Source organism: Cyclopterus lumpus, chromosome 6 (assembly GCF_009769545.1).
Source record: "Cyclopterus lumpus isolate fCycLum1 chromosome 6, fCycLum1.pri, whole genome shotgun sequence".
Lineage (NCBI taxonomy): Eukaryota > Metazoa > Chordata > Actinopteri > Perciformes > Cyclopteridae > Cyclopterus > Cyclopterus lumpus.
In genome coordinates, this window is record NC_046971.1 from 26,868,798 (window position 1) to 26,883,605 (window position 14,808).

Sequence of the window (14,808 nt, forward strand, 5' to 3'; positions counted from 1 at the left end):
ATCAGCGCAAACTGACCGAAAAGACTTAAATACCTGTGCACTATTATTCAGGTGTCTTGAAAATTGTTTTGCTAGATAGATAGATAGATAGATAGATAGATAGATAGATAGATAGATAGATAGATAGATAGATAGATAGATAGATAGATAGATAGATAGATAGATAGATAGATAGATAGATAGATAGATAGATAGATAGATAGATAGATAGATAGATAGATTTGTATGGATCCAGCTTCCACTTTCAGTCCGGGAGGCAGACAGTCACCTCATTCAAGAGTATACTTAAGACTTTCCTGTTTGATAGTGCTTATAGTTAGGGCTGAATCAGGTTTGCCCTGGTCCAGCCCCTTGATATGCTGCTATAGGCTTATAGGCTGCTGGGGGATGTTTTAGGATACACTGAGCACCTATCTCCTCTTCTCTCTCTCTCTCCTTATGGATGAATTTACATCTCTCCATTGCACCTTATTAACTCTGCTTCCTCCCCTGAGTCGTTGTGACTTCACGTCTCAGAGGGTCCATTGGACCTGGAGGTGTCTGATGTTTGGTGAACCGGCCTCCCATTGGCCCTGCTGATGCCCCGCCCCCTCCTCTCTACCTCCTTCTGTTTCATGGATTGGAGTTCCATTCATACATTGTCATATTCATGTAATGTGTTTATGTAACTCTGTAACTCTGTTCATCTGGTCACATGGAGAGGGATCCTCCTATGTTGCTCTCCTCAAGGTTTCACACTCCCCCCACCCCACACACACACAAAGGCTGATCCGCCCTCAAACCATCTCGTTAATTTCAGCCAGACGTCAGTAATCAGGATAGTTGAACCAGACTTCAGTAATCAGGATAGTTGAACCAGACTTCAGTAATCAGGATAGTTATACCAGACTTCAGTAATCAGGATAGTTGAACCAGACTTCAGTAATCAGGATAATTGAACCAGACTTCAGTAATCAGGATAGTTGAACCAGACTTCAGTAATCAGGATAGTTGAACCAGACTTCAGTAATCAGGATAGTTGAACCAGACTTCAGTACTCAGGATAGTTGAACCAGACTTCAGTACTCAGGATAGTTGAACCAGACTTCAGTAATCAGGATAGTTGAACAAGACTTCAGTAATCAGGATAGTTGAACCAGACTTCAGTAATCAGGATAGTTGAACAAGACTTCAGTAATCAGGATAGTTGAACCAGACTTCAGTAATCAGGATAGTTGCGCGTGCCCATCCGACTTCAAAAGGTTGAAACATCGATCACAGAAAACATGATTTCAAATAAACTCAAGGGAAGAGCCTATTTTTCTCCTCTGAGGAGCAGGAGATGATCATGAACGTATATGAGGCATTCCAGACCATAATCATGGCAAAATCTTATCAATTCATTCACTTCACTCGCGCTTGAGAGGGGGCGTGACTTATCTCCATGGAAACATGTATAACTTCCGCCATTCAACATGGATTAAAAAATAACCACTATTTCTGCTTTATACTTGTTGTGGAAATCCCACAAACGTCGGAACATCTAATGCTCTCGTGTTTGGGTTCATAACATTAATATCATATATATATATATATATATATATATATTTATACATAATATATCACCCGTATGCTCACACAGCTCGACACCGACTATACGTCTAGATAAGTGGATGGAAATCCTCTTTATTCGCATCCATTCGTCTGCATTGACTTTCATGAATCTGCTCTCAATGCATCATCAGTGTTGGAAAAATGTATCGGCTCATATTAAGTGCCTCATTCTTTTAATGTGCCTGCTGGCAGTCGGCGTAATGACATGCATCATCCAATGAGATCTAAAATAACTATCTCAACTCTTTGATCATAGATAATATATATGTGTATATTCATGTAGGTGGCGATGAACATATGGAACTTTTATTGCATTTACTTGGACATGGCCAGGGAACGCAATGAACACATCCATGAGTTTCTTAAGCGCTAAATAAACTTTACGAACAGCGTGGCATACAACGGCTTTCTCGATGTTCTGCATCACCGACAATGTACAACAATGTACCACAATGTACAACAATGTACAACAATGTACCACAATGTACAACAATGTACCTCAATGTACAACAATGTACAACAATGTACAACAATGTACAACAATGTACCTCAATGTACAACAATGTACCACAATGTACAACAATGTACCACAATGTACAACAATGTAAGGCTCTGCATACAGTCTGTGAGACAGTCAATGCTCTGCTGCGGCGTGTGGTGTTCAATGTACAGCTTGAGAAGGTCTTTAATAAATGATAAATGCAGAATGGATAGTGCTCGTATAGCAAGTCATCATCACATAGTCATCTCCCTATAAAACTTTAATATAACTAATACCACTCCTTCATCAATGAGGAAGTGAGCTTCCATTTTCTTCAGGGGGCGTGGCCAGTTTATCCAGCTAGACTGAATGAGCCTGCGCTGGAGCAGGCTAAAAATTTTTGACGTGTTGCTATGGTGATTTTTCCAAACTTGCTTCGAGGAACCGAAAAGCCTCGCTTGTGTAATCTCATCCGCGAAATGATCACGCTAAACATGTTAGCCAGGTACGAGAAATAGGGCCCTGCTCCACAATATACCCAAGGACCCAGAACGAGTACTGACGTTTGCCTTATCTCCCCTCCGCACTAATGAGGCCAACATTATCTACTCACAAGAGAACTCTGTTGGAAAAACGTCTGGAACAACATTCAAACCTCCATGTGCCATGTATCCTCAACATGGTAAACTCTCATGACTTCAGGTGAAGTGTTGTCCTGGAGCGCTCAGCTAATGTTTGTGAATAATCTTTTCTTGTTTACAAGAACCAAATGGTACTTGTGAACTTCGATATTAAACTCTGATGCTAAAAGAAACCGTGGCACTCGCTGTCGGCAGCAATCAACACAGAAATGAAGTGAAATTGGAATGCATGGCCCAGGGCGGAGGGTTTCACAGAGCGGAGGGTTTCACAGGACGGAGTGAGGGTTTCACAGAGCGGAGGGTTTCACAGAGCGGAGGGTTTCACAGGGCGGAGGGTTTCACAGGGCGGAGGGTTTCACAGGGCGGAGGGTTTCACAGGACGGAGGGAGGGTTTCACAGAGCGGAGGGTTTCACAGGGCGGAGGGTTTCACAGAGCGGAGGGTTTCCACAGAGCGGAAGGTTTCCACAGGGCGTAGGGTTTCACAGAGCGGAAGGTTTCACAGGGCGGAGGGTTTCACAGGACGGAGGGAGGGTTTCACAGAGCGGAGGGTTTCACAGGGCGGAGGGTTTCACAGGGCGGAGGGTTTCACAGGGCGGAGGGTTTCCACAGAGCGGAGGGTTTCACAGGGCGGAAGGTTTCACAGGGCGGAGGGTTTCACAGGGCGGAGGGTTTCACAGAGCGGAGGGTTTCACAGAGCGGAGGGTTTCACAGAGCGGAGGGTTTCACAGAGCGGAGGGTTTCACAGGGCGGAGGGTTTCACAGGGCGGAAGGTTTCACAGGGCGGAGGGTTTCACAGGGTTTCACAGGGCGGAAGGTTTCACAGGGCGGAGGGTTTCACAGAGCGGAGGGTTTCACAGGGCGGAGGGTTTCACAGGGTTTCACAGGGTTTCACAGGGCGGAAGGTTTCACAGGGCGGAGGGTTTCACAGGGCGGAGGGTTTCACAGGGCGGAAGGTTTCACAGGGCGGAAGGTTTCACAGGGCGGAGGGTTTCACAGGGCGGAGGGTTTCACAGGGCGGAAGGTTTCACAGGGCGGAGGGTTTCACAGGGCGGAGGGTTTCACAGGGCGGAGGGTTTCACAGGGCGGAAGGTTTCACAGGGCGGAGGGTTTCACAGGGCGGAAGGTTTCACAGGGCGGAGGGTTTCACAGGGCGGAGGGTTTCCACAGAGCGGAGGGTTTCACAGGGCGGAGGGTTTCCACAGAGCGGAAGGTTTCCACAGGGCGGAGGGTTTCACAGGGCGGAGGGTTTCACAGGGTTTCCACAGGGCGGAGGGTTTCACAGGGCGGAGGGTTTCACAGAGCGGAGGGTTTCACAGAGCGGAAGGTTTCACAGAGCGGAAGGTTTCACAGAGCGGAGGGTTTCACAGGGCGGAGGGTTTCCACAGAGCGGAGGGTTTCACAGGGCGGAGGGTTTCCACAGAGCGGAAGGTTTCCACAGGGCGGAGGGTTTCACAGGGCGGAGGGTTTCACAGAGCGGAAGGTTTCCACAGGGCGGAGGGTTTCACAGGGCGGAGGGTTTCCACAGAGCGGAGGGTTTCACAGGGCGGAGGGTTTCACAGGGCGGAGGGTTTCACAGAGCGGAGGGTTTCACAGAGCGGAAGGTTTCACAGGGCGGAGGGTTTCACAGAGCGGAGGGTTTCACAGAGCGGAGGGTTTCACAGAGCGGAGGGTTTCACAGAGCGGAGGGTTTCACAGAGCGGAGGGTTTCACAGAGCGGAGGGTTTCACAGGGCGGAGGGTTTCACAGGGCGGAGGGTTTCACAGGGTTTCACAGGGCGGAAGGTTTCACAGGGCGGAGGGTTTCACAGGGCGGAGGGTTTCACAGGGCGGAAGGTTTCATAGGGCGGAGGTTTTCACAGGGCGGAGGGTTTCACAGGGCGGAGGGTTTCACAGGGCGGAGGGTTTCACAGGGCGGAAGGTTTCATAGGGCGGAGGTTTTCACAGGGCGGAGGGTTTCACAGGGCGGAAGGTTTCACAGGGCGGAGGGTTTCACAGGGCGGAGGGTTTCACAGGGCGGAGGGTTTCCACAGAGCGGAGGGTTTCACAGGGCGGAGGGTTTCCACAGAGCGGAAGGTTTCCACAGGGCGGAGGGTTTCACAGGGCGGAGGGTTTCACAGGGTTTCCACAGGGCGGAGGGTTTCACAGGGCGGAGGGTTTCACTCAAACATTTCTCTCTCTTGTCCTCTCTGTGTTAGACTTCTGCATCATGTATAATTACTGTGTACGCTTGACATGTGAACGCTCACAGTCCGAACACCAAACTCATATCGGAGCGATCTAGTATTAATAGATCTATTTTACCTTGACTATTCCATTACTGCCATAGTTGCATGAAGACGGATGGCACACTGAAGAGAGACAGAAAGGGAATATAAAGGTCAAGGGAGGACACAAAGAAGGAAGAGGGAAGAATCACGGGACCATTACGAAGGAGAAACGGCTACGGCGGTGTCACATCTGCTGGCTTCATAAAAGAACGGATGAGGGAATAATGGAACGTGACGAGGAGGCTGGGAGAGATGGTAGGGGAAGATAGTAATGAGTGAGAGTGGGGGAGGGTGATGCACATATAACCACCTGAGCCTGTTTGAAGTTAGCATGTTAGCTGGTTGTAGGAAGGCTATCAAAACTATTTTCCTCAGTTGCCATTTCCCACATGGCCACTTGGTCTGTGAACACTGTTCCTTTTAGGTTTCATGTTTCATGTTACCATTACACAGTAATCTACCAGGAACGTGGCCTTGCCTGTATTACCAAGCGCCTCGCTGGATGATGTCGCCTCGTGGCAAAAGTTGAGCCGGGATCAGCATCACGTCGCAGCGTACTCCACGTCACGAGAGGCTACGTCCACTTCTTAGATGCAGCTAATGACTTTAACCGTTTCACAGTGTGTTCTCAGTTCAGAAAAGTTAATTGCAACATTTCGGTTGCCTAAAATAATGTCTCGTTCAGCTTTTGGGTGTACCAAGATTGCGACATCGTGGCCGAAATGCCGAACTTGAGGCTTCAAAACTAGTTCAACAAACAATTTGTTAAAGTCAAGATGACATCTAGTGTTCTGTCCATCCGTGGAGAGGGATCCTCCTCTGTTGCTCTCCTGAAGGTTTCTTCACTTTCTTCCCTGTGAAAGTTTATTTTTGGGGAGTTTTTCTTGATCTGATGTGAGGTCAAAGGTCAGGGATGTCGTATGTGTACAGATTGTAAAGACACATTTGTAATTTGTGATATTGGGCTATACAAAATAAACTGAATTGAATTGAATGACTTATATACAGTCTATGACAGTGAACCATTCTTAACCCGATCTCTATGTTAATATTTCATGATGACACTACTCCCAGACATCAGGTTAGTGCGGTAATGAGCATGGCGTACCTCTGTATGTTGGGTTTGCGTGGGGACATGGGTTCATGTCCTGGTGGTGGGAGGTGCCCCCAGAAATCCGGGAAAGCCAGAATGCTGAACCCTGGAATAGAATTGGTTTTGGCAGCTGCAGCGCAGTACAGCTTGGGCTCATGGTGGGGGATACAAGAACCATGTCTCTCCAATAACCTGTCTATCATGGTACGGTGGTGGGAGTCGTCTGCATCCTCCTCCTCATCCTGATCTTCTCTTCTTTGACCCACGGGGGCTTCAACCCTACAGGTAAAGAAAATAATCAGAAGTCCCTACTTCTAGAGTTAGCAATCAAAGGCAGACAAGATGATATGATGATTTTTTGAATATTTATATATCTTAGTCTCTTCTGAGACTTGTCAATATGTTAACAACATAGATGTTCCATGACAAATTATATAAGATGTATACAACTGTCAAATCACTGCGATAGAATAATGGCTGCCAAAAGGATAGAAAGTCAGTCATGATAACAGAAAAAAAAGAAAATCAATTCGACCACAGAGACATACAAAGTCTACAGAGTGTTGCATCCCTTTTAGTTTGACTGTTGTCCTCTATGTAGGAAGGCCCAAGTGTCACGCACAAGACAAGTTTTAAATCCATGTCTTTCCAAGATGTCATCACTTCATTATTTGATCCTATTAATAGCATATACATTTCTGGGCTATCGACAAAATTGTGTTTTGTAAGGTTATGGTGACCTTGGCCTTTAATCCAATTTGTTTAAAAGATGTTAGTAAATTCCCTCGGTGAGTTTCTGAGATATGACAAGAATGGAACGGATATCCTGTGTTTGTTAGGTGAAAAATGACAAATGACTAAAGTAATTACCCACAGTTACTAAAATACGGCAACATTTTTGACAAACAAGAAATTATGGGAAAAAGCATGGTTATAGAGTTGGTTGTTAAAATAAAGCAATCCTTTATGTTGTGACCCCATTCAACAAGGAACCTTCAGTACCAGAATCCCTTTTAGAAAACTTAATTTGGTTGCAGCCCAACGAGTCCTGGTTCTGGTTCCGTGCCTCCCTTCTCTCCAGCGGGCTTAGCAGTAGAGCCTGAGGCCCCAGCTGTGCGGTCTCGGCTCCCAGCAGGGACAAGCAGAGAAGCGAGGCGAAGCGTTGCTCCTGCCTGGAGGAGGTGTTTTTAAGGAACTGACTGAGGTCAGTGTCCTCCATGAAACCTTTCAGCCTCATTTCCTTTGTGCATTCAGATTACGTGTCCTTCCATCATTATCACAGCTTGACAAGCGCCTTGTCCAGACGTCCATGAAGAGGAAATATTGAGTGTGCGCGTACCTTGCCTGTCCAACCCCGGTCCTGAAGCCGGGGCTGGTGCTCAGGATGCTGCTGTGACTGTGGAAATCAAGGGCCTCTAACTGGGCAGCAGCTGGAGGGAGAGGAGAGAACATTGTGCATTTGGATTGACACTTTTCAAGAATAAGGCTGTGGTTTTTAAAACAAGGACAGCTGGTCATGAAGAAAACAAGGCCGTGTATTAGTTTTATTATTTACATTTTTTAATTATTGGATGAATACATAGACTTTATTGTGTAAATAAAAATATTTATGAATCACATTTTGCTATTTCTATTTAAGATATTTTCAAATGTAATAAGATGCAAAGCTAGGAAGTACAAAAAGTTGTATTACCACTTCTGGATCTTTTGAATAAAGCTGTTCTTGTTAAACAGACATTGTTCATTTACCAGTCTGAAGGCTGTTGTGTATGGCCCGCCATGCAGAACAGGTTGAAGCTGCACTAATCCCTACTTTTACAATAACTATGACTCACATAACTATGAATGTGAAACGAGTTGCTTGCTGTGAAAAATGCAAAAAGAATGATCACCAATTTAGCTCACTCTTTGGATTTTCCACGGCTCCACTCATCAACCTCTAAGCAGTGATAAACTCACTGTACACCAACAGCAGACATTCACCGTTACATAGTGGAACATCTGCAGCTAAACTACAGATGAAAAATAGCCTCTTGGCTAACTCTGGCACATTTACAGAAATGTTTTTATTAATGTGCACTTGTGATTAGGAGATGATTTTCTCTAAGAAGTGATGCAGTTATTCTGAGCTGTCTGTCAATAGGTTATCTCGCCTTTATCTCAATATTAATATGCATGTTGGACATTACTTTGGACCCGTCTCTGACCTGGTGCGTGTCCCTCTGGGTCGGTCTCTAGGGAGGAGGGGGACGACTGGTGGCTGGCACTGCTGCTCCCTCTGTCCCTATTGGAGCTGTGAACCCGTAAATCGCTGAGCAGCACAGCTTCCTCGTCCGATGATGACGACGACGTTGAACTCTCCTCTGGCTCGGAACTCAAGCCCAGCTCCTGTGGGACACAGACGTTGGTTTGCAGTCGTGTGATTTGCTCAAAGGCAAACAAATGTCTTCCACGTCTGCCTAAACCCAAGTTTCACTCGGTGGACTCTGAACATGACGTGTGGACGAGGTGAGTCTGGAGAAGCAGCATGCTAACCCCTCTGCATCCCTCCAGTCAGAAGACAGGTGAGTCTGGAGAAGCAGCATGCTAACCCCTCTGCATCCCTCCAGTCAGAAGACAGGTGAGTCTGGAGAAGCAGCATGCTAACCCCTCTGCATCCCTCCAGTCAGAAGACAGGTGAGTCTGGAGAAGCAGCATGCTAACCCCTCTGCATCCCTCCAGTCAGAAGACAGGTGAGTCTGGAGAAGCAGCATGCTAACCCCTCTGCATCCCTCCAGTCAGAAGACAGGTGAGTCTGGAGAAGCAGCATGCTAACCCCTCTGCATCCCTCCAGTCAGAAGACAAGCCCGGACCTGTCTGGACACATCCAGAAGGCTACACATATTGAGGAAATATTACCTACCGGTTTTTTATCTAAACAATAAAAACACGAATGAACAAGTGATTGTGGTTGGTTCACAGTTGTGTTTTAAATTCAAACTGAATGTATCAGTTCATCTGTAGAACAGTAATGTCAGTTGAAAATAAGCATTTGAATGCAGTAAAGTAGGAAACTCTTGCTCCACTGGGAAAAATCCAGAATTAAGTTGGACAACAATTTTTTTTTTTTTAAGTTTGACAAATACAAAAGAAGGCTAATTAATTGCTCATTAACATAGCGTCTTTCTTTCCGTTGAAGGCTGTGAATCTCCTGTGAAGTTATTAATGCGCTTAAGGATCTGACACAACGTTTTATTCAGAGCTGAGTATTTAACATACAGCAGGGCAAGATTATGGAAAATTCATTTCAACTGCTGAAACTCCACCCGGTCAAAATAACACTGCTATCTCAAGCGGGGCTGAGCGGTCCGTGTTTGTTTATTGGATTAAATCCAAACTGGCAGAAACGAGGAAATGACTCGTATTTCCGTTTCAGAAGATTACTTTGTGGGGGGGGTCTAATCCCGGGGGGGGTCTAATTCAGGGGAACCGCATTGACTCCCAGCAAATCTCCTCTTTCTGCCGTTACAGAGGCCAGCCCCAGACCGATGTTCATTCCGCGCTGGGGTTAGCGGCGATGGCTGAATGCGAGTAGCTGACCGCCAAACTGAAAGGTTGGCGGTCTAATTATCAATCTATAAAAACGTGTGCACCTGTACCTTCAACGTGATTGACAAGCCCTCGGGGGCAGCTCTACGTCTTCGGCCTCTCACGTTATAGTGAGAGCAGACTGGACGCTACAGTGACTCACTATCGCCACCATGAGGTACAATTGATATAACAAGACGGCACTGGCCGGGGCTAGCTGGGTAGCATGCTATTATCAGTAGATATCTCTAAAACACAATAGGTAGACATCTTTATCAACAGAACATTACAGTATTGACGTTCTGTTTTGTCAATGTCAGTTCATTTAAAACCTTTTAAACATGTCTTTTATTAAATGTTAATGTGGATGGGCGTGTCATTACTGTGACTTGGGTCAAGGTTTCAACCTATTTTGAGTTACTTTTTGATTATATTTGTATACACATTTTTGCATTTGTTATAAAAGTGAAATGTAACTAAATAAACTGCAAAGATTCATTTGAAATCTGTACGTTTGTTTGGGCTGAGCGAGCAGAAACACTGTTGATTGGCAGGATGATTATTGATCACAACGCAGATAAAAGATACGCGACTGAGACGGATATGAAATGCTGATTAAATAAGCGTCTGACACATTGAAATAACTGCTGTGACCTGCTGAGTACACCTTATTAGTTTAATCCCGGCCTTTTGGTGAGCAGCGCTTACCATTATCATTATAGCTCCATCTAATATAATCTACCATTGGAGAATTGGATCATTTTGAAGCGGTGGAAAATGAACATCAGCAGTCCCCTTTTGGATTCCTGCCCATGATAACGTGCTGGTCTGCACTGCCTGACACACGTTTCCTCCTGCACATGTATTGATTCAAAGTATAAAAGATTGTTATCAGGTAAATGAATTCTCTAAACTCTTCTTTTTACACATTTTAATTTATGGGAGGATGTCAAAAGTTGACCGACTGAACTCTGGAAAGCAGTGATGCAGCCTTAACTGGATGTTAATAGTCTGGCCACTCAGTAGTTATTCTGGTTATTGACATTGGGAACGTGGAGAAATGAAAAGTAGAATAGCATTCATATGCAATCATCATCTTTAACTATCTGTTCAGTACAATTCCCCAATGAGCACACAAACAGATGCTATCACTGAAATCACAGCAGTGGAACAGACCGACTGCTCTACATGTGTAATGTGCTTGTTCCGGGCACCCCGGTGTCTGCAGGGCTGAGCAGCTGCTTTGTTCACTCAGGCCTCCGGCCAGCACTGGATCTGCTTCTCCAAGCTTGAAGTGGGAAGCTTCTTTTCTTTTTATATCACGGCTTGTATACAGTCAATGGCTGAAATGTGAGTAGCAAATGGATGGTCTGATCTTCTGACAGGTATTGTTTTTCTACTGGACTCTTTGTCTAGAGATCTCAGCAATTAACATGATTTCTTCTGTGTGAAACTCTTTCATTTTACGAGCTTTCATAACTGGACTAAATCATGTCAATGGGCTTTTGCTGTTGAGGATGTAAGAGCTGAAATCTGAGTGAAACTATTCTTTTCGTTGTTGGTTTGCTTTCTGCTGCTCAATCAGGTGATAAAGCAGGCGACCTCCGGCTTTATCGAGTGAAGCCAACGTGGAAGTGCCTTAAAATGTACATTCTCTATATTGACCAGCAGAGGGCGACGACTCGATTGCAAAAAAGTATAAAAAGTCTGAGAAAATGACTTGAGATGATTAGTTTTCAAGCCTCACTAACTCACTAAATACAGCATGATGATTATTTAGTAAATGATGGTCATTTAGAATAAATAGACCATAAAGCAGAGTACGCTTTAGGGTGGGGCTACTGTGATTGACAGGTCACTGCCGCTACCAGAGACATATACGGCGTCTCTACGTCACTCCTCTGCATTTTAAATATGGTCACATCCATTCATCAGTTGCAAAGAAAAACAGCCCGGCAGTCCACAAACTAATGGGTGACGTCACGATGACTTCGTCCACCTCTTATATACAGTCTATGCTATAAAGTTATGTAACGTTTACAGCTGGAGGGTACGGAGTATATTTTGTCTTTCTAAAAAGAAATGTTTATATAAGGAGCCATCTAACTAACAGCCATGCAATATTCACGCACCATAGGCACAGCTACATGAGCAACTTGGGGTTAAGTGCCAAGGCCATCTCGACATTGACAAGCGGAGCCGGGGCTCCGATCCTCTGCTAACCCTGACAATCCTGCTCTACCACTGAGCCAAAGACGAGCATGGGCAGAGACACGCGCCTCATAGACTAGCGAGCTACAATATCGGTGAAGCATTTTATAAGACAACATGTTGCTCATAAGGCTTCTGCGGACCGAGATCAATACCTCAATGTAGCCGGGAGCTAACCGCTAACGCAGAAGGCTGAACTATAAGATAGATGGGGAGAAAATGTTGCTAACTGTTTAGCTTGGCGATGTCACTTTGTCACATCAATCTTTAGTCAAGGTAATAGCCACCTCGCTCTTTCTCTGAGCCTCACTAAGTTGTTGCCTAAACCTAATTTCCACGTGAAGACGGGCGTTTATTTTGGAAAAACACCACGAGTGTAAACTGACAGGTCGAGGGTTACCTGAAGCATCATAGTCTGAAGCGTATGGGCCTCTGACCAAGTGTCTGCATTAGAGGGTTAGGCGTGAGAACGTGCTGTTCCAGAGGCATCTGCATTTCACCCGCAATTGGTCAAAATCCTCTCGTCACGGGTTGTTTTTCTAAAGCCTGAAAACAAAGACGTGAGGAGGCACAGACGTGTAGCTTGAATGGCAACATGCTCCATGATTTGGTGGCATCAGTCTACACTGAGTTATTTAATTTTTAATTCAATTCAATTCAGTTTATTTTGTATAGCCCAATATCACAAATTACAAATTATCCTCAGAGGGCTTTACAATCAGTACACATACGACATCCCTGACCTTTGACCTCACATCGGATCAGGAAAAACTCCCCAAAAATAACCTTTGACAGGGAAAAAAGGGAAGAAACCTTCAGGAGCGCAACAGAGGAGGATCCCTCTCCCCGGATGGACATTCTATTTAAGAAACATGCGAGGCAGCTGATTGGATCCATTGGTAGTTGACTCTGCAATCACATTAACTGTCGGTCGGGGACCTTTCTCAGCAGACAATCAACATTATTGACTGTATTTTATTTATGTTTACAAGCGAGTTGAAACATATTGAGAGGTAGTAGCTCTCCATGTAATCCTCCTGAGACTTATTTTACATTGCGAACGTACTTATCTTTTCCAAAGTTCTTTGCTTTGCTGAGGCCAGGTTTGCAGCCAGGGGCACACTCATGTTTTACACACAGAGGAGTCAAATTCAGCTGTCATATAAATGAACTAAAGCACATCACAATGCACTAAGACACATGGCTAAGCTGTCTACACTGCCTACTGTATGCGTGTGACATCACACGGTGTATTTGATGGAGAAAACAAGCCTCTCGCTGTAATAATCAGTCATTGTATTTTTTTTGGAATGCAGAGAACATCTGGGGATGAAAAAAAGTGACAAATTAGGATGAATGTGCTTCCTATTAGTCAGATATTAACACATTAATCATGAGTCAAGTTAGATGGTATCCTGTGCTTTATGACATGAAACATTATCGCGGACCAAGACACTCGTTTATTATCGCCCATCTGTCTCTGACACAATCTATTTCTGTCTTTTTTTTTTACACACACACACTTGATTTAACATTTCAGGGGATCAAGACAAGCCTACACTGTATTTATTACCCCCGCCAGGAGATTATCTGTACGTGCAACTCTGTGTCCGTCTGTCTGTCCGCGGCTAATCTCCAATGCTCAACCCATCGGCCTAAAATCTTTTTGTGCTCACGTATGTATCGATTAGCAAATGACCAACTGAACAGAGCGCTTACCACAAAGGAGCAAGTCGGCAGCAAAGTGAGTTTGTTAGCTGGATGGGAGTCCTATGCGGCAGCAGTCCCCAACTCCAGGGTCGGTTGGTACCGGGTCGCACAGAACGAGTGAATGAAAAAAGTTTTTATCAAAGTCGTAAAAATGTTTTATTTTGAAAAAGGACCGGATACCGACTTTGCATCTGAGCCTCTCACAGGGTCACGAAATACGTTGCGCATCTCAAGAGGTCACGTATTACGTATCAGTGAACCCATAAGCCAGAGAAAATGAGTAAAAAACAAACGTCTTGGGAGAGCTTCTTTGTGAAGCAGGTTTTAACAAACTAAACTAAGTTATAGACTGGACATAACAAACTAAACTAAGTTATAGACTGGACATAACAAACTAAACTAAGTTATGGAGCAGACTGGACATAACAAACTAAACTAAGTTATGGAGCAGACTGGACATAACAAACTAAACTAAGTTATAGACTGGACATAACAAACTAAACTAAGTTATAGACTGGACATAACAAACTAAACTAAGTTATGGAGCAGACTGGACATAACAAACTAAACTAAGTTATGGAGCAGACTGGACATAACAAACTAAACTAAGTTATAGACTGGACATAACAAACTAAACTAAGTTATAGACTGGACATAACAAACTAAACTAAGTTATAGACTGGACATAACAAACTAAACTAAGTTACAGACTGGACATAACAAACTAAACTAAGTTATAGACTGGACATAACAAACTAAACTAAGTTATAGACTGGACATAACAAACTAAACTAAGTTACAGACTGGACATAACAAACTAAACTAAGTTATAGACTGGACATAACAAACTAAACTAAGTTATAGACTGGACATAACAAACTAAACTAAGTTATGGAGCAGACTGGACATAACAAACTAAACTAAGTTATGGAGCAGACTGGACATAACAAACTAAACTAAGTTATAGACTGGACATAACAAACTAAACTAAGTTATAGACTGGACATAACAAACTAAACTAAGTTACAGACTGGACATAACAAACTAAACTAAGTTATAGACTGGACATAACAAACTAAACTAAGTTATAGACTGGACATAACAAACTAAACTAAGTTATGGAGCAGACTGGACATAACAAACTAAAGTAAGTTATGGAGCAGACTGGACATAACAAACTAAACTAAGTTATAGACTGGACATAACAAACTAAACTAAGTTATAGACTGGACATAACAAACTAAA

General features: G+C 44.3%; 1 protein-coding gene across 1 annotated transcript in view; it reads right to left on the reverse strand.

Annotated features, from left to right (window-relative positions):
• Positions 1-14,808, reverse strand: part of LOC117732329 (cytosolic carboxypeptidase 4) — a 186,852-nt gene that overhangs the window by 77,177 nt on the left and 94,867 nt on the right. The window contains exons 13-15 of the mRNA XM_034535221.1: positions 8,283-8,463; positions 7,415-7,505; positions 6,091-6,354 (exon numbers count right to left, since the gene is read on the reverse strand). Coding sequence (XP_034391112.1) covers positions 6,091-6,354; positions 7,415-7,505; positions 8,283-8,463 — 536 coding nt within the window. The remainder of the gene's footprint in view (positions 1-6,090; positions 6,355-7,414; positions 7,506-8,282; positions 8,464-14,808) is intronic.